The sequence below is a fragment of the Ambystoma mexicanum genome, chromosome 11 (genome assembly GCF_040938575.1).
Source record: "Ambystoma mexicanum isolate Mex_15411 chromosome 11, UKY_AmexF1_1, whole genome shotgun sequence".
In the NCBI taxonomy this organism is placed as follows: Eukaryota; Metazoa; Chordata; class Amphibia; order Caudata; family Ambystomatidae; genus Ambystoma; species Ambystoma mexicanum.
In genome coordinates this window covers 379,629,010-379,651,646 of record NC_090934.1, presented here as the reverse complement: position 1 = coordinate 379,651,646, position 22,637 = coordinate 379,629,010, and the positions used below count along the sequence as shown (strand labels likewise).

General features: G+C 44.8%; 1 protein-coding gene across 3 annotated transcripts in view; it reads left to right on the top strand.

Annotated features, from left to right (window-relative positions):
- FNBP4 (formin binding protein 4) overlaps positions 1-22,637 on the top strand; it is a 573,393-nt gene that overhangs the window by 172,305 nt on the left and 378,451 nt on the right. For all 3 annotated transcript variants that reach the window (XM_069623086.1, XM_069623085.1, XM_069623087.1), the window contains exon 10: positions 12,430-12,533. In XM_069623086.1, coding sequence (XP_069479187.1) covers positions 12,430-12,533 — 104 coding nt within the window. The remainder of the gene's footprint in view (positions 1-12,429; positions 12,534-22,637) is intronic.

Sequence of the window (22,637 nt, the reverse complement as noted above, 5' to 3'; positions counted from 1 at the left end):
ATTGCACTTGTAAGCTGGCTGGATCTGCTTGGGAGATGTGGGTAGTGGCAAAAATAGGTCTATCCCTGGGAAGTGATGGCACTTGTGGTTGTAGGGGGGGGAGAAGGTATGCCTAGTGAGTGGATATGGGCCGCAGTATTTGACTGTGCATGGGAGGAGCGACTGGGCAGGCTGAATATGCTTGGGTGGAGGCGTTGTAGCAATTGGTGGATGCGCCTTAAAGGGTGGGAAGGGAGATTATCTCAATTGTGTGATGGGGTGCCACGTGCGGGACAACCAGTTGCACATTGTGCTTCAAGGCAGAAGTGCTGGGTGTTGTATTAGCGAAGTGGTTGGATGTGTGTGTGAATGCTTCGTAGGTCCTTAGGCGTTGGATGGTAGCAACAAAGTATTTGCTATTTTACACTGATTTTGTGATGTTTATTTTAGTTTAATTGAAAACGCAGCAAAGGGTAAAAATTGGTTATTTGCGGTATGTGGTACTTTAATGTGACCAGTGCTCTAAAGACCCTATACAATCCCAGTTTATAATCTGACGCTAATGAGGCTCTTAGAGGTAACTCTGGTTGAGTGATCAAGACTGGTCTGCCTCAGCCCCCCCTCCTAAACTGTCCCCCCTTGCTAAAAGCCATTCTGGAACATACATTATGCTTTTGAATAAAGCGATGTGAACAGTGTACACATTAAAATACTTACCATATCTTAAAATGGCATAGATTGTCAGTGTTTATGCCTGACTCGCACATCTGTTTATGCTCGACTCCCACAGGGGTAAACCTGGCACTTTTGTCAAGGCCATGGATGAGCACACAGTATTTTGTTACAAATATTTGTTACTGCGCCCATCAACGGCATAGGGCGTCTCGACTGAGAATCGAAGTTAGTCCCCCCGCCCCACACGCCTCCCAACAAGAGTAACCAGACACGGAAGAAGGGAAATGGCAAAAAGTGAGGGGTAGGGGATGAACAAGAATAGCAAAGGGGCCGATAGAACTAACACATTGGGAAGATACAATGGTGGTGTGGTGAAAACATACCGGTTATTAATATTATCTGTTTTAAAACTAGATAATATTTTTAGGAATAGGGTTGAACAGTGTGATGCCTTTCGTAGAAGTCACCAAATTTTCCTGAATCATTTAAATTGGTGCAAGCATTTAATATGGTTTTAAAAAAACGGTTATTCAACAGTTTGTCATTGTTCTGAAAGATTGATCTTTTTATAACTTTCCCATCGTAGTTTCTATGGACCCCTTTTATTTTAGCTGTTTTTGAATCTGTTTCTGTGTTTCCCTTAACATTCTTTAACTTTTTAACCTTGCCCACAGCATCTTACAATGACGTGCAATGGGGATATAATTGTATCACCCTAGCTTTTTATACTTTGAAGTTTTGATTACTTTTATTTGTGCCTAAAAACAAGATGGTGGCAGACATATATTTATTTGGCCCAACCTGGAGTGCGAGGAAAGGGCATTTACTCCCTTGTTCATAAGGACCTTGCTAGGATTACTTTTGGGCTTCAGTTAGGCTAAAAGGAATAGTGACACGAATAGACACACATACTATCACCATTTCACATCACATCCATTTCACATCATGCTCCTTTTACAATTGATATAGGTATCCCCATGGTTGTTCCCACACTTTGGAGCTGGAAATTCCTGCAAGAACTGTTGTCAGACTGGATTCTTTGCAATGAAATGGAGGGAATAACTAGTATTTTGACTCCAGTCTGGGCAGAGAAACTGGTTTAGATGTGGTTTGGGATGTATTTAAACGACCCTCAGAGGGACACCTATTTCAAAACAAGCGCATAGGTGGAAGATGACTTAAAATAGAAATGGATTTAGATGCGTAACCTAGACACCCTAAAACAAATGGAAACAGACTCAGCCTGAATCTCCAAGGGCAATACTGAAACGCCAAGGGTAAATTGCACTTAATACGAACCAAAATGCTGAACAAAGCTTAGTGTATTTAAAGCAGAAGCTATAGATTAAGTCAAACAAAGCAGACCAAAGGTTAGCTAGACAAATAAAGCAGAAAATAGCGGGCCAGACATTTCAGGAGGTGGAAGATTAATTGGGGAAGAAAGTAACGACAGAGTAAATTATAGCCCAGTTCTGAATATTTTACTATGCCTTGTATAGTCCGACTCCCCAGACCAAATGTCACAAACGTTATTTGCAATCAACTCAGTTGGAGAGGATAATTGGAAGAGGCTAGAACAAACCTAGATAATGATATCACTCGAAACAAAGTCTTGGCTGTTATAGCTAACCGTCCAATGAACAATGAGCAAATCACCAGGACCAGATGGGTTATTCGCATCCTTTAAAAAAAAGGTTTAGAGCAATTCTAGCCCCGAAATTAACTGACCTCTTTAATTCCTTTACTACGAGTGGTAAAATAAGAGGCTAAAATAATTCAGATTCCGAAGCCTGAGAAAGATCCTGTCAAATACGGATCATATCACCCGATTATACATATTTTTGTGTCAATGTTCATGAGCACAAACATTTTAGCAAACCGACTCGAGGGTCGTATGACTAACCCAATCCACCCTGACAAAACCGGATTTATAAAAGAACAAACCCATGACAATATACAACGAATTTGCCATTTAATTGAAAAATTGGCTAAAAAGCAAGAGGCAGCAGTACTAGTATCACCTGAATGTGGAAAATGCATTGGATCCCATTCCCATTCTTCCTGTATCAAATCAGATGCAGCTCTTTCTCCAGTTTGTTTCAGGATGTTAAATTGCAGGAAGTCTTCGGTGCCAATGATCTTCCTGTATAAGGCCAGAGTATTCCATGTTACTGTTTGCGTTGATTGATGGATGTCAGGCCTAGTTCATATCTCGTGCATGCATTGGGGGTCCCTTCAGGTAAATGCAGAATTCTATTCCAGTATATATTTTCACACTACGACTATGTCGCATGCGAGCACCCCAACATGGCCTTGGCTCCAAAGGTTAAAGATGGAACAACCTTTGCTTTGTATTATTCAAGGGCTGGTTTTATGGAAAATGTGCCATATTTTTTGTTTATCATAGCACCTTCTACTGCCAGGAGTTTACATTTTCTTTTGAACCATTGGTTCATCGTTTGTGCGAGCTAATCAGGACCCCCAAGTACGGTACCTGGCTAACACAATTAATTGGTTTACCACCAATGTCCCATTTAAATGTCTTCCTTTTAGTAGATTTAGATCCAATTAGGCTTTGTAGAACGAGGATCTCTGTTTTTTGCTGGATTTATCACGAGACCTTTTTTAGCAGTGTATGATTCAAGTGCTCTCAATTTTCATTGTAGGCCGACCGGCGTTGCGTCGATCAGAACAATGTCGTCAGCGTACAGAATATGCCCAATGTGCTTTCCGTTTATCTTTGGCGGAAAGGCTCTTACTTCTCTTAGGTCCCTCTTTGCATCAGAGATGTAGAAACTGAATAGGGTTGCCCCCAGCGGACATCCCTGCTTCACACCCCTTGAGGTCTTTATTGCCGTGGACAGAGCTCCTTTATGGTCTAATCTGATTTTTTTTGACTACCATTTCCGAGTAAAGTTCTTGTACGTCTTTCATTAGACTCGTTGGACATTTATGATCTGTCATTTTGGTCCAGAGCAGTTCTCGGGCGACGCCGTCGAAGGCGTGTCCCAGATCGACAAAGGCCAAGTATATCTTTGTTTTTTCTTTATTGCCTCCATTATTAAGATGTTTAATATAAGCCAGTTGAGCGAGCAACCAATTCCCTTTATGAAGCCCGTTTGTCGAATGTCCAATGCATCTACTTCCTTGATCCAAGTTGTTGAATGGTACAGGACTTGAGTTACAAAGATTTTGACAATCACGTCTAGTAGTGCTATTGGTCTGAGGTTTCTCGGGTCAGATCGAAGACCTTTTTTTAAAAATGGGCACAATCAAAGCACTTTTCCATGTTTGAGGTAGCCTTCCTTCTCTTATGATCGAAGAGGTTATGACAGAAGTCGGCCCATTCCTCCGGGTTTTGCTTGAGCATCCAGTTGGTTAGGCCGTCCGGGCCTGGAGCTCTGGACAGACTTAGTCTTCTGATGATTTTTCAAGATGTCTTTGGTAATCTGGAAATCCCACTGGCCTGGAAGTTCCAAGCCTTGGTACTGCACATTTCCTTGTTTCTTAAAAAGCTCAGTGTAATTGGCAATCCATTAGGTCTCAGTGACCAAGCATACCTGCAGCGATCCTTGAGTGGACTCTGTTATTTATCAAGGACCAAAAGGATTTGGAGTTCTTGTTTGTCAAGATTTTTAACATCTCCTCAGCATCTTTTTGTGAGGTTAGGTTTTTATGACCCTGCAACCACACTACGCTAATTTCTCTCCATTTCAAGTGGCCTATCCCGGCTATTGTTCTTCTTGGCCTCTCTTAGAGATCTCCTCAAAACCTGTTTTTTTCTGGCCACTATTTTATGGTCGTAAACATGTTGATGACGGAAGCCTTTGTTTTCGCAAATCAGGATGGTGTTCAGAGTATTTCTCCAGTAATCTCGGATATACAATTTGATCCCAAGACTGAGGATGGTCGCTCGACTGGAGTGTTTTTGATATCAATGTGATGTTTTCTCTACGCGCACTTTCTTCTAGGCATGTTTATCTTCACATTCTATGATTTTTTTCTACACAACCTAGCCCAGTGATTTTGATGGTTACCAAGTTATGGTCGCTCTGTTCCATCGGAATTACCACAAGGTCAGTGATTTTCTCAGCTATGGCGTTTGATGCATAAAAGTAGTCTAGTATCGACGGTCTGAGCCCTTGGGACCATGTGGCATTTGGAGGGATGTCTCCTCTGGTGTTACCATTTTAATAAGGATAGTTCCCTTGCCTCCATTTCGTCTGTCCATGCTGTTATAATTTGACAAGCGTCTCTCGGTTTTCTTTTGATTTTGTTAGTAGCAGCATTGTCAGGTTTAAGTTTAGGCATTCCATATTTAGGTCTCCACATAAGGAGCTGGACTGTTCTCCATTATATGGTCGATAATATTGCAGATTAATTTGAGGAACTCTGATTCATCAGTAGCCGTGTGCTGCCAATAAATATTTACGATGTGTCCAATCCTTTTTTCGTGTGAACTGCGCTCTTTTATTTCAATGGCAGCAGTCTGCAGGTATGGAGAGTGGTTTACAGATTTTATTATTTTAAGGTGTTTGGATTTTTTCACCATTATTTGCTCTGACATTGGTCTACCCATAGCTTGTTTGATTGCTGGGTTCATGGCTATTTCAAACCCTGCCGCACCGGGTGGCTCTTGAAGTCAGGTTTCCTGCAGGCAGATTACATCCAATTTCTCCAGCACACCGGTAGATCTTCCAAAGAGGTGGTTAAAACCTCTTGTATTCCAAGAGCCAGTCTGTAGTAATGTCATTCCTGTCGTTTTGGCATTCGAGGTCGTCGCAACTATTTATTGACCCAGCCAACCAGCTCCAGGTTCCTCGATCGGTACCAGCGTTTTCCACTTTATCTGTAGCAGGGTCTTTTGCACAAGTTATTCTTTAGATTAACTTTGATAAGTTTCATGGGGCTTTAACGAGAGATTGAGTCTGAGAATCTGGAGCAGGAAAGACTTTTCCGACAAGCCAAGTAGTAGCCAGGGGAGCAGAAAAATCCACTCCCTGTCTGAGCGTAGAGTTCAATAGTCTTTTTTGATCCTCCATTTCCATTGAATAGTTGGCTCTTTGTTGGTCTTTCTTGTAACGATGATTTCCCGACACAAACTTCCCTTATGTCGAAGTGCAAGGAGTTAAGGTCGGAATTGCAGTTCAAAATTAGATTATAGATTCTCGAAGGAATGTGCAATAATACTGTTGCAAACTCATCTACAAATTCAACGATTTTTATGTCATAAAACGACACTGCTCGTAATTTGGGTTTATGGCTGAGCAACTGTAGAACATTTCGTCGATTCAAAATTAATGGATCCCCGGACCTAAAGATTCTCTCAATCAGGAGATGATTTTCTGTAGATGTATTAGATCTCTTGTTTGTGAAGCCACCACTTGCCTGTGGTCTCTTATTGTCTCTCCAATCTTGGCGGGGGAAGCCTTGAGTCTGACTTTTTCTGGTTTTCTGAATCCCCCACTTAAATTTTCTTTTCTGTTTCCGGTTTTATCTTGTGTTTAGTTGTCTTTTCGGCTTCCTTTTAGGGATTGATTAGACCAGATGTGTCTGTTTTCTTCAAAGCACAATCTTTTTTTTCACTAATTGTCATAAATCGTTTTCTAACTCCTCTGCTCGATTGGGAATCTCAAGGCTTTTCAGGTAGAGGGCTTACGAGTGTACATAGTCTTTTTGTAGAGACTCCAGGATCCTGCTGGTCTTGAAACTGAGGCTCGTTAGGCATTTCGGTTTCAGTCAATGACTATCTCAATGCCATCTTCATCCATTTAAAAATCAATCTTTTCTTTTTCTGAGTCTGCCTCATGAGTAGACAAGTTTGCCATTAATTCAATCATTCGCTCATCCTCACTTTTTTCATTATTTGCAACTTTTGGGGAAACGGGGTCTTTAGGTTTTGCTTTCTCCACAAGCTTTTGCTTTGCAACGGTAGTATCAGAGACTTTATCAGTTTGGTCTTTTTTCTGTTCAGTATGGTTGCATTTAAAGCCTTTATATTTCGTAAAAATGTGTTTTTGAATTTTTGGCCAATGCATGTTTGTTGCTTTTATTTTTTTGTTTGCTTCAGTACTTTACTGTTCAGCTTTTTTTGGGATATCTCCAGGTTTTGGTTTCTCCAAGATAGCGAAATGTGGTCCCCTCGGCTCGTTGCTTTCTTCAGAAGCATTTAGGTCTTCAGGGTATGGTGGTGTTGATCCCTCTGCGTTTGCGGAGGTAGAGGTGATGGTGGAAGGATCGCCAGAAGCATCTATCGCGTCGGCCGGGGTGCAAGCATTTTCGATTCTCTGTTGCGAAGCCAAAGTTGCTTGTTCTTGGTAGGGGAGATCGTTACAACCCCCCTGCCTGGATACTGAACAAGTCTCTCTGGCTTGGGATCCCATTTTCTCGGGGCTGGTCTCTATCACTCAAGACTAAGGCGTCTCTAGGAGGTTCAACCGGGTCTTTCAAAGAATTCATTGTGTTCTTTACCTGTAAGTCACCATCACACTCAGTTGCATTAGCCTTTTGTTGTTGTTTTTGAAGTATCAAAAGAGCTTCTCTAGCAACTTCTGCAAGGAGAAGTTTGTCCTCCTGAATTGTTTCGCAGCTGGTCTCGCAGTAGGGTATTTAACGATTTGTTTTTCTTAAAGCAATTGGATTCCTGTTTCAATTCTTGGACTGCACCTTCCATTTTAATAGTTTATCGTCGCTAAAAGATTATTTTGATCTTTACAAGAGTCGCTCAGATGTTCGTAGAGTTTTAATAGTGGAGCCACAGTTATTGTTAGTGCAGAGATTTGGCCGTGATTCATTTATTACTTGCTCATCAAGGTTTGTACAAGCATCCCGGTCAATTTCTAGTTGTATTCTGTTATGATGTCTCGGCACTGTTCATCAGACTTTTGGGAAATCTCGTTCCATAAATGGAAGAGTCTGTCGATCCTTCTTCAGAAGACTCTTCAGATTTTGTTGGGCTCAGTTTACGTCTTGAGTTGACTTTTCCTTTAGGTTTTGTATCTGGGTGCAGGTCTTTGTCCTTATGGCAAGGACATCTTTTTTGAGAACATGTTAGGAGAGGTTTGACGCAGGGTCCCAGTTTCCTTCTTTTAGGTGGTATATGTGATTGGCTTTGGCTAACGGGCACATTCAGGTCTGGGGGGGCGAGCAAACCGGAATCCCCCGGACACCAGGGCCAGCTACTTCACTCTTTCCCTGATCTTGCACCGTCTGTTTAGTTTTTACATTAGTGACCATTGAGAGCTCACTCTACCAGAGCGATCAATGCTACCACAGCGTTCCTGTCTGGTGTGCCCCTGCTGGACATCTGCAGGGCTGCGACATGGAGGTCGACGCACACCTTCATGAAGTTCTGTTGCATCGTCAGGGATTCCAGGGAGGAGTCCATAGTTTGTTCGCTTGAAGGTGAGCCTCGTGAGGAGGTAAGAGATGCTTATGTTGAGCCTTGCCAGATCTCGTGGCTGTGGATCTGTGTACTGCTATGTACTGTTTACTCATGAGCATGTGAATCCATGCCAGGCCCCATGCTGGAGAAGGAACAAGTTACTTGCCTGTAACTGTTGTTCTCCAGCATGGGTCTGCCATGGATTCATATGCGAACGCTCCCGCCTACCCCTCTGCGGCTCTTCTCTTGGTCCCTCCTTGCCCCGGTTAGCTCCTCGTTGGGCATTTCCCACCATTTCTATGCTGATGATACTCTGCTCTTCCTTTCCTTCTCTCCCAACCTCCACCTTAAACTTCCTGTCTTTCTGCCATAAAAAATTGGATGTCTTCCTGCTTTCTTTCTCTCAACACTGACGAGACTGAGGTCTTGTTCTTCCCCTCCAACTCTCTTCCCCTCCCTCTCCTCCACCTTTCATTCACTTTCCTCCTAATCTCCCTATCTCTGCCCACGCTTGCAATTTAGGAATTCACTTTGACTCCTCTTTTTCCCACCATATATCACCTCTCGTGCCTGTCGCTACCACCTCTTTAACATTTGCAAAGTCCACCCCTCTCTCACCTTCCATGCTACTAAACTTCTAATCTCCTCCCTTATCTTCTGTCGCCTCTTCTACTGCTCATCCTTACTCTTTGGACTACCTAATTCCGCCCCCTCAAATCTATCTACCATTCTGCCGTCTGTACCCTCTGTCTCCTTACCTCCCATGACTCCATCTCTGCTTCCCTTTCCTCCCTTGGCTGGCTCCCCTTTCACTCCCAACATAAATTTCATTTCCTCTGTTTAGTCTTTAAATCTCTCCCTGGTCTTGCTCCCCCTTATCTCTCCTCCCTCCTCGTTCTACACTCCCTCGCGCTCCCTTTATTCTGCAGACCACTTCCTTCTCTTTGTTCCTCCATCCCCTTGTGCTACCTCCTGCTCCTTGCCCCCCAGCACTGGAACTCCTTACCTCTCTCAATCCGCTCTATTCCTTCCTTATTCCGCTCATCCCTTAAATCTCTCCTTCTCCATTTCCCACCATGAAACCCCTTCCCCCTCCTTGCTCCCCCTCCTTCCTTCTTTCCCCTTGATCATCTCCCTCCCCTCTCCCCCCCACCCCACTTTCGCCCCTTTTCACGTTTCCTCCCTTCTCCTCCTCACCCCTCCCTCTGTTCTACTGTTCTGCTCTCCCCTCCAGTTTAATTGCTCTTCTTGCTGTTTTGTTGGACTGATTCATTATTGTAATTTGCTTCGACTGTTATGTTTTATGTATCAAGTTGTTAAAATATTCAGCGTTTTGGTGTAAGGCGCTATATAAACAAAATAAATACAAATACTGCCACTTTACGTGCTACCAAATCTGAAGATGGCTGCCAGAGGAGGGGCTTAGGTAGAGGGCAGTCATTGGCTGGGGGCAGTATGACCCAGAGCTCAGTAATTGGTTGTTAGGAGAAAGAAAGTTCAGAATTGGAAACAGATTGTTTCTTTTACCGAGGATTCACAGCCTGACAACTGGGAATTTCACAAGCATGTAAATCTCTGCCGGATCCATGCTGGAGAACAGTTACAGGTAAGTAACTTGTTCCTTCCCTTCTTCCCCGTGAGGGAAGATGGTGTTCTCCTGCTCGGAAGAGGCTCGGAGTGGGGTCTTTACTGCTGTGGTAAAGACCCTTTTCTGAGCCGCCTCAATGCCAATAAGATTAGGGGGTCCGTTCTGTTAGGCAAGATTGTATGCAGTAACCTTTGGTTGGACTACAACAACCCATACCTCCTGGCAATAGGAACCCAACCTTTGGTATAAGCTTGTACTACACAGGTTGGTAGCGTGTTGAGCAGCCAGTCTTATCACAATAGGGGTCTATGTGAGCTGTAGGGGAGTTGGAGATTCACAGTGACTAGTATTCAAATAAACACTTACACACAAGGTTGCTTGAATAAACAATTAATTTATATGTCCGTTAGAATAAGCCTTTTTCAGAAGGGAGCAAAATAACAAACCCACAAATATACTTCATAAAATACACTCTTAATATTTCGAATCAGTAAGTACGATTTTGGGATGGCCCACAGTCACAACCTGCACCCTCAGGTGACTTCAATAGTTAGGGTGCTGGGGACATTAATATATCACTGTTGCATTTAGAATCATGTAGGAGTAAGTTTAAAGGAAAGTTATTAGAAAAAACCAGAGACCACAAATATTCTCAAGCAACAAATACTTTCAGAACCTCCAATAAGAGTCATTCAGTGAAAAAGGCTAAGCCAAAGTCAATAGGCAAAAGTGTATATGAGCTGAAGCACTTCTTCGCAGGTAATTAGAAAAAGTCTTTGCACAATGTTTAAGAAGTCTTTGACGAAAAGAAGAATCAAATGGGCCACAAGCTGTTTTAAGACTTGTGAATAGTAGAAGATGCAAGCAACTCTACAACAAGAGGTAAGTTCTCTTAGACTTTACAGTATCTTTGGTATGAAGAAGTGGTGCAGAAGATGACTTATGTTCCTGTACAGCTCTGCAGATCTGTTCCTGGGGACAAGAGAAAGGACTGCTGCACTGCAATGGGACTGTCATCGCTCGCAACCGGCAATCTTCTAACAAGTGGCACTTCAGTGTTTCAGCTCCTCGCAACTACTGTAAATAGCAACACTGCGGTTTCTGGCTGCCAAAATGGACCTTGCATGCTTTTGGGGTCCCACACTCTGAGGGGGTTCAGGCTCGGACAGTCTTGCTTCCTGCGAGTCCAGAGGATCTTCCTGGAGCTCTTGGCCGACTTAAAGAAACTCACACAATCTGGTGTTTCTCTGCCTGGTTTTTCAGTTTCCAGCAGCAACTCTGGAAATGCAACCAGCTCCAAGAGAATGTCCATGTGGCTTACTTTGGAGTTGATTGGTCCCACCAACTCAAAGGGAGAGTCGACCTTGAAGGGGCTTCTGTCGATACGAATTTGGAGTTTCAGCACAGCAGCAGGGCTTCACCGGGCAAACAAACGGTCCAGGAGTTATAGCAGGCGTCCCCCTCAAGTACTTCTTCGGTTCCTTCGTCCAGTGGTCGCCTCTGCTTTCTAAGCCAAAAGCCTTGCCTTTTATTCAGTTCTCTCCCATTCATTCCAGCCTAGCTGTCAGTCACCCAGCAGGGTGGCTGTCCTAGCCGTACAGACAGCCGGCCAATCATCAGTGCATTTGGGTCTCCTAGAAGACTAAGCACAGGGAGTTTCGGGCACCTCCCTTCATTCCTGCCCACCCCAGACACCCTGGAGCCAGAGGCGGGCTTCACTCGTGAATCCCGCCAAAGGCAAAGCAAACAATGGGACCAAACCTGGTTTGGCGCGTAGAGTAAACCTCAAGGAGGACCTTTCCACAAAGAAATTGCTAAAAATGGAGAACGGGGCCATTTTGACAAAAATGGCACCCTTGGGAGCTTTTACTGCAGCTGCGAACGCAGCACGACGTAAATGCACACCACAGTAGTTAAACGTAAACCACTGCCACCAGCCATTCATCGAGGAAAGGTTAACATAAAAAATGTTACACGAGAAGCTAGACAAAGGGGCTACTAAGTAACCCCTTTAGCACCCTATTGTAAGATCGTGTGTGCTGGGTCTATGTTACAAATGTAAGTAAAGTCAATTTCCCTTTACTGCCCAGGGAAATGGTAATTTATCCAAGAGAAGGTATTTAAATCCTGGGGAAATCTGGAAGACTTCCCTGTGCCACTGCACTGAAGGTGCTGTGTGTTAAAATGTAAAAGATGATGCCTATGGAGTTAGTCAGACTCCACAACCAAAAGAAACGGTGTTCAAAAATCACATTAAAATACATGAGAGAGTGGGGAAAAAGGGTCTCGCTCTCCAGGTTAAAAAAAATCAAGTCCTCAAAATCCAGCAAAGGTGCTGGGGGTCTCTAAGGTGGAGGGAATTAACACATTTCTGAGAATTCTCCCTAACACCTTTTAAATGGAAGAGCTGAACCCCCTACAATTCTCCACACTGCATTTTTAAATTGTTTAGCCCCTTCACATGTTGCAGTTTCTGCATGTACATATTAGTTACTTGTAGTTTATCTTTTATTGTGTATTTGATGTTGTGGGGAATTTGAGCTTGGTCCAGGTTGCATCCAGACCTCTAACCTTGCCGAGTTTCAGATCTGGCCTTTATATAGATGTTCCCCTCTTGGAGGGAATGTGGTCATTTATTTTTTAACTATTTTGCTGGTTCACATACAAACCCAAAGTAAAGCTTTGGATGGTGTCAATTCGTCAGTGAAGCACTTGGTTCAAGCAGAAATTGTTTTCTTGTGCATTCTGTGTCTGCATGTCTATCGTAGTGAGGATTTTAGAAGTAATATATTTTTATTTTTAGCAATAGGCTTGGATGGTGTTGTGGAGAATTTGAAGAAAAATGAATTGGTGGAAGTCCAGGACAAGAACATTCTGCTGAAACCAGAAGATGAAGTCGATCTTAAGGTAAGGTTATACCTGCCTGAAATCTCTGGAACATTCACTAATGCTGACCCTACAAATCTAAGATCTTAGTTGTCATTAAGGATTTTGTTAGAAAAGATTTCTCTTTTGCACTTTGTCAGGACTTTTTGCAATGAAGTCTTAAGCTTCACTCCACTTTCCTTTTGCTCACTTGTTATGCAGAAACTGTACTCATTTGCACCCGGGGAAGGGCACACAGCCAATCAGGTGGCTAGAACAGCGGGCGAGAATACACAATCCCTGCATGCTGTCTGTTAGGCAAGATTGTATGCAGTACCCTTGGAGTGCACTACAACAACCCTGACCTCCTGGCAATAGTAATCAAACTTTAGTATAAGTCTGTACTATAGAGGTTGGTAGTGTGGACGAGTAGCCAGGCTTATCTCAAGAGGGGTCAATGTGAGCTGTAGGGGATTTAGAGGTTCAGTGACAAGTATTCAAGCAAACACTTACACACAGGGTTTCTTAACAAAACAATTATTCATTTCTTTACCAGTCAGTTAATGTAAGCCTTCTTCAGAAGGGAGCACTGTAAAACGCCACACAAATATATACTTCAAAATTATACACTATTAGAAGTTAAGAATCAGTAAATACCCCTTTGGGATGGCATACAGAAGGGACCTACACCCACAGGTGACTTCAATTTCCTGGGTACTGTTGACATTAATGTATTACTGTTGGGATTCAGAATTAGTTAAGAGCAACTAGAAAAGGGAAAGATTATTAGAGCAAACAAGATACCACAAATTTCTTAAGCAGGCAAAAACATTTAGATGGTCTACCCTCACCCACTCCCCCATAAGAGTCATTCAGTTAAAACAGGCTAAGCAAAAATCAATGGGCCAGAGTTTATATGGGCTGAGGCACTTCTTTCAAGGTAAGTAAAAAAGTATTTGCACAATGTTTCAGAAGTCTTTGAAGAAAGAAAATCATTGTAGGGCCACAAGCTGTTAGACTTGTGAGTAGTAGAAGATAGAAGCAACTCTACAGCAAGAGGTAAGTTCTTAGGCTTTGTACAGTGCCTTTAAAATGAAGAAAAGATGCAGCAGATGACTCCTGTTCCTGTGCAGCTCTGCAGATCTCACTGCTCCTGGGCCTCGGTCATGGGGACAAGAGCGAGGACGTTGGGGTGACTCTTGCACTGGGACGGTCAAAACTTGCAACCGGAAAATTTACTTTCAGTGACTGTTCGGCGTTTCAACTCCTCGCGTCTGCCACAAATAGCAACTCTGCGGTTCCTGGCTTTCGAGATGGACTTTCCTTGCTTCTGGGGTCCCGCAATCTGAGGCCTCGGTCAGTCCGGCTTCCTGGGAGTCCGGAGGATTGTCCAAAAGTTATAGGTCAGCTTAAAAGCAACGCACACAATCTATTGTTCCTCTCCCTGGCTATACGGTTTCCAACAGCAACTCTGTGGAAATTCAACCAGCTCTGAGATGGATGTCCAGGTGGCTTACTTTGGAGTTGATTGGTCCCACCAACTCCAGGGGAGAAGTCATCCTTGCAGGGGCTTCACTGTCATTGCAAATTTGGCGTTTTCAGCACTGCAGTAGTGCTTCACCAGGAAAACCAACTGTCCAGGAGTTGTAGCAGGCGTCCTCTTAAAGTTCTTCTTCGGTTCCTTCGTCCAGTGGTCGACTCTGCCTTCCAAGCCAAAAGACCTGCCTTTTAAACAGTTCTCTCCTTTTCATTTCAGCCTAGCTGTCTGTCACCCAGCAGGGTGGCTGTCCTTGCCGGAAAGTCAGCCAGCCAATCCAGAGTGCATTTGGGTCTCCTAAGACTAAGCACAGGGAGTTTCGGGCACCTCCCTCACTTCCTGCCTACCCCAGACACCCTGGAGCCAGATGCGTGCTTCACTCGTGAATCCCACCAAAGGCAAAATGAACAAAGGGACCAAACCTGGTTTGGCGCGCAGAGTATATCTCAAGAAGGACCTTTCCACAAAGAAATTGCAAAAAAAGACTGGGCCATTTTGACAAAAATTGCACCCTTGGGTGCTTTACTGCATCTGCGAACGCAGCCTGCGGTAAATGCACACCACGGTAGTAATAATGAAACCACTGGCACCAGCCATGCAGTGAGGAAAGGGTAACATCAAAAAATGTTACATTAGAAGCTAGATAAAGGGGTTATAGCACCCTCTTGTAAGATAGTGTGTGCTGGGTCTAGAAAGTTACAAATGTAAGTAAAGTCAATTTCACTTTACTGCTCTGGGAAACAGTAGTTTATCCCAGAGAAGGTATTTAAACTTTGGGGAAATCTAAGACTTCCCTGTGACACTGCACTAAAGGTGCTGTGTGCCTATGGTGTTTGTCAGACTCCACAACCAAAAGAAACGGAGTACTGTAACGCTCACCTGGTATCCACGGGGACGTCACTCAGCCTGTCCTGACCTCTTATGACCTCGAACCCTTCCCTGGAGGCTACTCGACTGTAGACTGGGCCTGAAACACAGGATTGGTAGAGTTTAACTCCTTATTGTCTGTGCTTGAACCCCTTCTTCCCGGGGGTCCAACCTTTCCCTTTGATCCAAAGCTCACCTCGTTTTCTTGGATAGTGGGCTCTGTCCTGCTTTCAGTGCAGGGGCGCGTTGATTGATGCAGGCTCGTTGCTGCCTAGTTACTTCACTGGCAAGAGTCCGACAGGTAAGTATAATGAGTCCTTTGAACAGTTCTCTAACTTCGTTCCTTTCCTTCCTTAGATGATGGCCGGCGTCCGGGGATGGCGGCGTGCTGCTGAGAGGAGTAGCTCTTAAGGTGAGTGAGAGTGCGATGCACCCCGTTCGTATTTGCATTGAACGGAGTTCTCTTTCTTTGTCTTTTAGGTGCCGCTACGTTTTCAGCGTGGTTGCCGGTTATGAAGAACAAATGCGGTGGGTAAGCGCGGTATGCGGCGCCTCTAGATGTTTTTATGCTAACCTGGAGTCTCTTTTCCTGCTTGCAGATGGATGAGAAGTTCCGGAGACAGAGTTCCCCCATAGCGGCTGGGATTCAGGTAAGCATTTCAAGCTCGTACAATATTTAAAAATAAGCAAAGATTTGCAGAATGCTTACTAATGCCTTTTTCCTGTTCTTTTCCCTTTTCCTTAGGAAGCGGCGTGCCGGGATGGGAATGACACTGCCGAAGATACCCGCAGAACAGAAGGAACAAGGAACGATGGGCAGAAGCGCTGCAAGGTAAGGCTGTTTCTAACGGTGTTCTTGCAGGAGCTGAGCGCAGAAGTAAGATGCAGGCCTACTGGAGACCGATTCGAACACAGTGAGTGTCACGCTGCAGGTGCAGAAAACGAAAAGCATGTTTCTCAGCCTGGGTGTGGCTTAAATAGTCTCTGGGTATCCCAGGTGTCTCTGGGCTGAACCACACCCAAAAGACTAGACTGCACATGCAGTCAGGGAACCGAAATATGTGGGGGCCATCCATCTTGTCCCTATCAATGCACTACAAGTCCAATCCCCAATGTTATCCTATGGGAGTGAGTGAGTGAGTCTGGTGCCACAAGTGCCAGGTCTGACTCCAAGTGGGTCTTTGGAGGGATGGAGAGGCCCTTGAGGGCCATGTAGGTGATTGTGGCCTGGCTCCAGCCTGACATCTTTGAGGGCTGGGGACATGAGGGGCAGGAATCATGACCAGTACAAAGATCACATTAAAATAGAGAGCGGGGGGAAAAAGGTCTCGCACTCCTGGTTAAAAAATAAATGGAGTTCTCAAAATCCAGCAAAGTTGCTGGGGGGGGGGGGTCTCTTAAGGTAGAGGGAATTGGCACAATTCTGACAATTCTCCCTAACACTGTCCCAGCCACCAAAGGCCCTCCCCCAGTTGGTGCTTTTTTCAAAAAAACTTTAGTTAAATAAACATCCAAGTGCAGATACAAGAAAATCGACATTTTCAGTGCATTAAGACTACTTTCAAGACTATATACTGGGGAGCAAAAAGGTACAGACAGGTGTTGAATGCACTTGAGTCGTTGCCTCCGCCCGTCCCCATTTCCAGCTGCACTCTCCTTTTCTCCAGGTGCAAGGTGGGATCAGAGAGAGGAAAATTGTTGCAGCAACGGGGGCCTGGCTGCCATTGCAGGGTATCTCTTGGTAAAGTCAATAAGGGGAAACACACCGAGACATACCTGTTGTACCATCCCTCGCACAGTGCTGTGATTTTGTCTGCCACCAGAATGTCCCAGACCCTCACTGTTGGGACAGTTTTTCTGAAGTCCAACTAAGGGCTTAGTATACTATTCAACTGAGGCAGTACAAGACTCCACTCTTAGTATAAGGCTGTACCACCTGAGATCATGGTAGCGTAGACCGCCGTGACTAGCAGCCAGGCTTATTTTAGGCGGGAGAGAGGGCTGTAGAATCGGTACAAATGAAATTGTAATACAAATGGTCCAAAGGAAAACTTTAATACTTTTGTATTGTAAAAATAAAGTATGTATTTAAATCCAGGTAGGCCCAGATAAATCTAGGGGTACGTACTAACACATTATATGAAATCACAGTATAAAAACACACTATACTTGAAAGTACACAGACCCTGGTATAGACCTTACCTAACAGTAGTTCTAGGCAAGTCAAAACCTTTTCATTCACATTCAGTAGAGGTCAAGCCCATTCTTGGGGAGTAAAATCCAATGGTTACTTTTTACAACTACATTCAGTAATGCAAGGGCAGTAGACCTTTCCAGTTGTATAATGATTCTCAGTACAAATCATCGGTCAACTGGACAATACGTTTTTGGTGAATAGTAGAAAACTTATTCTAGGTGCAGTAAAAACATATAACTACTTTTGTGATTAAACTGTTTTACTAGGTGAGTAAAACCCAAGGATGTAATGTACAATTACAGTTGCTTTTGAAATCGGGGAACCCCAGATTGAGGTAAGCAGTAACTCTTGGGATGCACACAGCTAATACAAGGTAGGTAAAACCCACATACTTTGTTTAACCTTACAGTGAAGGGGGAAGTAAAACCAAGTGTCAGACTTTACTGAATGACTGTTATTCTAGGTAGGCAACAATCTAATGCAGACTTGTTCTGGACAGGCTAGAAGCCACATTTTACAAGTCAGGGGAAGCAAGACCCAGTTGGGTGACACTCATACAATTATCCTCAAAGGACTAATCTGGTGATACCAACACTTTACTTTTGGGAAAAGCACAACCCATTCACCGGAAAGTAAAATACCTTCACATCTACCTCTAATAGACTGGCAAAACAGTTGCTAAGGAAGAAAAGATGTTAACCATACTTTTAAAAATATTGCATCACACATTCAATATCAGTAAGAACTTTTGTAACTGTTCACTCTTAGAATTACAGTTACCAACCAACTCTTTACAAGTAAATAACTTTTACACACTTATTTATTTTTCCATGCAAAAGGCCCAATCCCTTTAAAGTCTTTCCCGTATTCTTGGTGCAGGAGTGTTCTCAGTGGCAGATGGTGGGCCACTAGGACTAGTGACCGACAGACATTCTTAGAATAGGTTCTTTATTAGCAAAAGTCAGAGATCCTTAGGAAAACTGGGCAAACATGTGAGTACTTTACTTTAGGTTTAGAAGAGGGTCCAGGGGCATTGCAGAAGACACCCTAGCAGGGGGACTGGGTGCACCGGATGAGAGACCTTCCCATCGCAGAAAACGCTACACAGAAAACCTAACGGGCTTAAGGTTTGTACATACCCAAGCCAACACAGTACCTCAGCTTTGAAGATGATTTTGCAGCAGGAGAACTTCCGGGTCTGCAGTCAAATACCTGGTCCGTGGATTCCTTGTTGTGTTGGCTGAAAACAAAACCTCAGAAGGGAGTTTGCAGCAGGGATCAATTAAGAAGGCTCTAGGCAAGTTTTCCCTGGCGGCTGAAAGTGGTTCTGCAGGTTTGGCGCCTTTTCAAGAAGCACAGAAGACATAAAATTGCGGTTGAATTCTCGTTGTTAAAAAGGTCCCGCACTCTGAGGGGACTTTTTGGACTCGCTTTCTGCCTCTGGAGATCCACCAGGATGACCACGAAGTTTCTGCGAGATTCGGAATTTGGAAGACTGTGCACAGCACATTGTGGCTTGAGGTCCCAGGGTATTTCGGTATTGCAACAACGCAAGGTCGCAGCAACGCGTGGATATCTAAAAATGCAGGTCTTCTTGAGTCTAGTGGGTCTCACCAGGCTCGGGGCCGTTTTCAGAGTCCCAGGTTGATTGGAAGGAGGGCCTACAGCAGGCTCCGGTTACACAGCAGGTACTCCGGTCGTTGGAAATCGTCTCCGCCGCTTTTCCTTCATCTTCCTCTTCGGTTTCCGTTCCAGGGGTCGACTTTTCTTCAGCTTCCAGGTTTCCAGTATTTATCAGGAACTGCAGCACAACCTCTGCATTCTCTGACCACATTTTACAAGAAGGGGCGGTCTTGTTGTCCAATCAGGACAGCCAGCCCCCCACTGGGATTTGTCCCCATTCAAGCAAGGCGTAAGTCAAAGGGCTGGGGAGTTTTGGACTCCTATCTCACTTACTGCTCTCACAGACAGACTGGAGCCTGGGCGGGGAGTCCATGGTACTCCCACCAGAGATAAAAATCACACAAAGGAATTTCCCTCCCTGGATGTCGGGGGAAGGAACGACAAACACTAATATGGCAAAAAAGACGGGGGCCATTTTGGTGAAACTGGCCACTCTTTGGTCCCTTTACTGCAGCTGTGAACATGGCCTGCGGTAAGGGTGCACCAAATTAATGCATGGTATCACTGCCACCAGCCATTGAATGTAAGCTTGTCACTAACAGAATTGTTAGTTTTAATGTGAAAGGGGATACATTGCATCTCCCCAGCATTCCCCAAAAGGTGGGCTGTGCTGGTTGCACTTAACAAAATGTAAAAGGGATCCAGAGATCCTTTCTACCCTTGAACTGTAGTTCGCTCAAGATTAGCACAAGAAAGTTAAAAGGGGAGCCCCTAGGGCAACCCAGCAACAACAGTCACTTATTGCCAATCAGTTGTTAAAGATGATAACTTTAAAAAGACACTATGGAGAGTCTTAAAAATGACACCCATAGAAAGAGTTAAAGATTATGTGAGTGTGGAAAAAGGTTCCCACTCATTGATTTATTATGTAGAAATATCCCACTCACCCACCACATTTGAACCACTGGGCCCTCCATTGACTTCCAGGTATGGGCGATGACCTGCTTGGTCGCCAGCAGGAGGTGCCCAACCAAGGTGGCCAATGGACCAGTAAGAGGGAACCCTCAACCTCCCGTACCACCAAGTATCACTACACGCAGGTCCATGGGGAGGATCAACTCTGTGATCCCTTTTATTCTAGCCAACCCCTACTTCGAGTAATGGCCCTGCTTGGGACATAACCACACCATGTGGAAGAAGGAGCCACAACCCTGCTAGCATGTCCCTGTTCATATGGTGCAGCCTCTCCAGGGCGAGCTATCATCTGTAGCAACTTATAGGAACATTCCCGGTCTGTGACGCACCGGGAGGACTAGAGCATTCGCTCCCATATTTTCAACCATTCCTGACCCTTGATTGGGGGGGGTTGCCCCATACTCCCTTCCCATTTAGCCATGTATGGCAAGAGTGTGACAGGTTCCCTGTGTCCAAAAGCTTATATAGCTTCAAGATCCCCCTCCCCTATCCCCAATGGTGCCCTCCTGTAGTGTCATCTCGGGCCGTGAGGGGCCTACCAGCCCCATTCCTAGTGTGTGGGTGAGCGGCCAATTGCCTTAGTTGTATGTATCTGAAGCTCTCAATCTTGTAGGTTGAAATTACACTTGCATTCTTCAAAAGTCATTGGCCTGTTGTCTTTATAAAGATGCTGAAGGCTCACCAAGCCACCCTCCATCCCCTTGCCAAAGCCACCCCTTGCGCAAGCCTGGATTATTTCTCTTGCGTGTGAGGGTCCCAAACCCCTAGAGATTCCCCATCTGCGGAAAGCCCTCCCCATGTAGTAGAGCATGCTTTTGGTTGTTGAGAGCAAGGACAAGCCCCATTCCTGCCCAGGTGCTTACTATCTACGTAAGGCAACTGGGAAAGTTGACTGTTGACTGGGCCTGTTCGATTAATTTCCACTTCGGCGTCAGGTTGGGCCCGCCCCAGGTAAAAGCATGCGAAAGCTGCACTGCGTAGTTATAGTGGAACAAATCTGGGACCCCCAACCCTCTGACTCTTGCTGGTTTTAGCAAGACCCTTCTGGATATTCTGGTGCGTTTGTTCCCCCAAACAAATCGGAGAATCTTTCCCTGAAGTGTTCGAAGGTCTGAGTCCGGAACACACTGCCAGTACTGAACTCTTATAAAGCAAGCGAGGGATCAGATCCATTTTGACTGAAATGTGGCCAAACCAGGACATTTCTTGGCGGCCCACCTACTCCAATCCCCAAACAGTTCCCGAAACAGTGGGGGATTGGTATGATAGACCTCCTGAGCGCTTGCTCGGGATGCGAACCGCCAGATATGGGATGGATTCCAAGGTCCACTATAGCCCCTATAGCCTCTCCTGGGGGTTTAAGGGATGCCTCCAGCCCATATGATTTGCTATAATTTATCTGAACGCCAGAGGCTGGCTGAACCCGTCCAACACCACCACCAGGGAAGAGGCAGAGTTGCTCAGGGTAAGTGTTAGGGAGAATTCTCATAAATGTGCTAATTCCCTTCACCTTAGAGACCCCCAGCAACTTTGCTGGATTTTGAGGACTTGATTTTTTTTTTCCTAGAGTGTGGCTGTGCCACGGTTTAAATACCTTCTCTTGGATAACCCACTGTTTCCCAGAGAAAGTAAAGTGAAATTGACTTTACTAGTATTTCCAAATTCCTAGACCCAGCACACACTATCTTATAGAGTGCTGGAGGGGTTACTTAGTATCCCCTATGTCTAGCAACTCATGTAGCAGTCAAATGCTATCCTTTCCTCTCGAAATGGCTGGTGGCAGTGGTTTTCCAACAAACTACCATGATATTTCCCGACCGCGAACACCGGTAGTGTTAAATGGTGGGAGCCATGTTTTTCAAGATGGCGTCTGAGCCTCCTTTGTTTAAACGGGTCTGTCTTATTTTTTCACTATCTTTGGAAAGATCCTTCTAGAGTTTTTCTGCACGCCAAACCAAGTTTGGTTCCTTTTGTTCCTTCGGCGGGCTTCAGGACTGAAGACCGCCTCTGGCGCCCGAGTGTCTGGGATAGGCAGGAAGTGGGCGAGGTGCCCAAAACTCCCTGTGCCAAGTCTCCTAGGAGACCCAAATGCACTCTGGCATGATTGGCTGGCTGACTGTCCAGCAAGGACAGACACCCTGCTGCATGAGTGGCAGCTAGGCTTGAATGAAAGGCAGAAAACTGTTTAAAAGGTGAGTCTCTTGGCTTGGAAGGCAGTCGACCACTGGAACGAAAGAACCGAAGACGAGCTGGAAGTAGAGGGCTGTTGCAACTCCTGGACTGTTGGTTTGCCCGGTGAAGCCCTGTTGCAGGTCTGAATCGCCAAGTTAATCTCAACAGAGAAGCCCTTCAAAGACGACTTCTCCCTTTGAGTTTGTGTGACCAATCAACTCGTAAGCCACCTGGACACTATTCTCTGAGCTGGTTGTATTTTCCTCCGAGTGCTGCAAGAAAGCGAATAGCCAGGGAGAAGGACACCAGTTTGTGTGCTTGACTACAGCTACCAGAATTGAAGATTTGCCTTTTCCACCTTTTTCGGCCAGTCCCAGTGCAGGAGTCCCCCGATGTCCTCCCTCTTGTCCCCACGACTGAGGCTCAGGAACAGCAAGATCTGCAGGAACTGCCAGGAACAGAATAGGTACTGTGAAAACCCGACCGAGGGAACATACCTCACTGCGAAAGTGCTTGAAACTTTGGCAACTTGCAGGCCTAGTCGGCTTGTGACCCAACATATGAATTTTTCTTTAACAAACTACTTCTGAGAACTTGGGCAAATACTTTTCCGTTTAACTTCCAGAACTGCTTTATCCAATACAAGACTTTAGTCCATTGACTTTGGCCTAACCTATTGCATTGAATCAACTTCTCTGGGGAACTCAAATTGTTTGCGCTGTTTAAGAGTAACTGTAATATTAGTTTTATTTTATGCCATTTTGCTCCTCCTTCA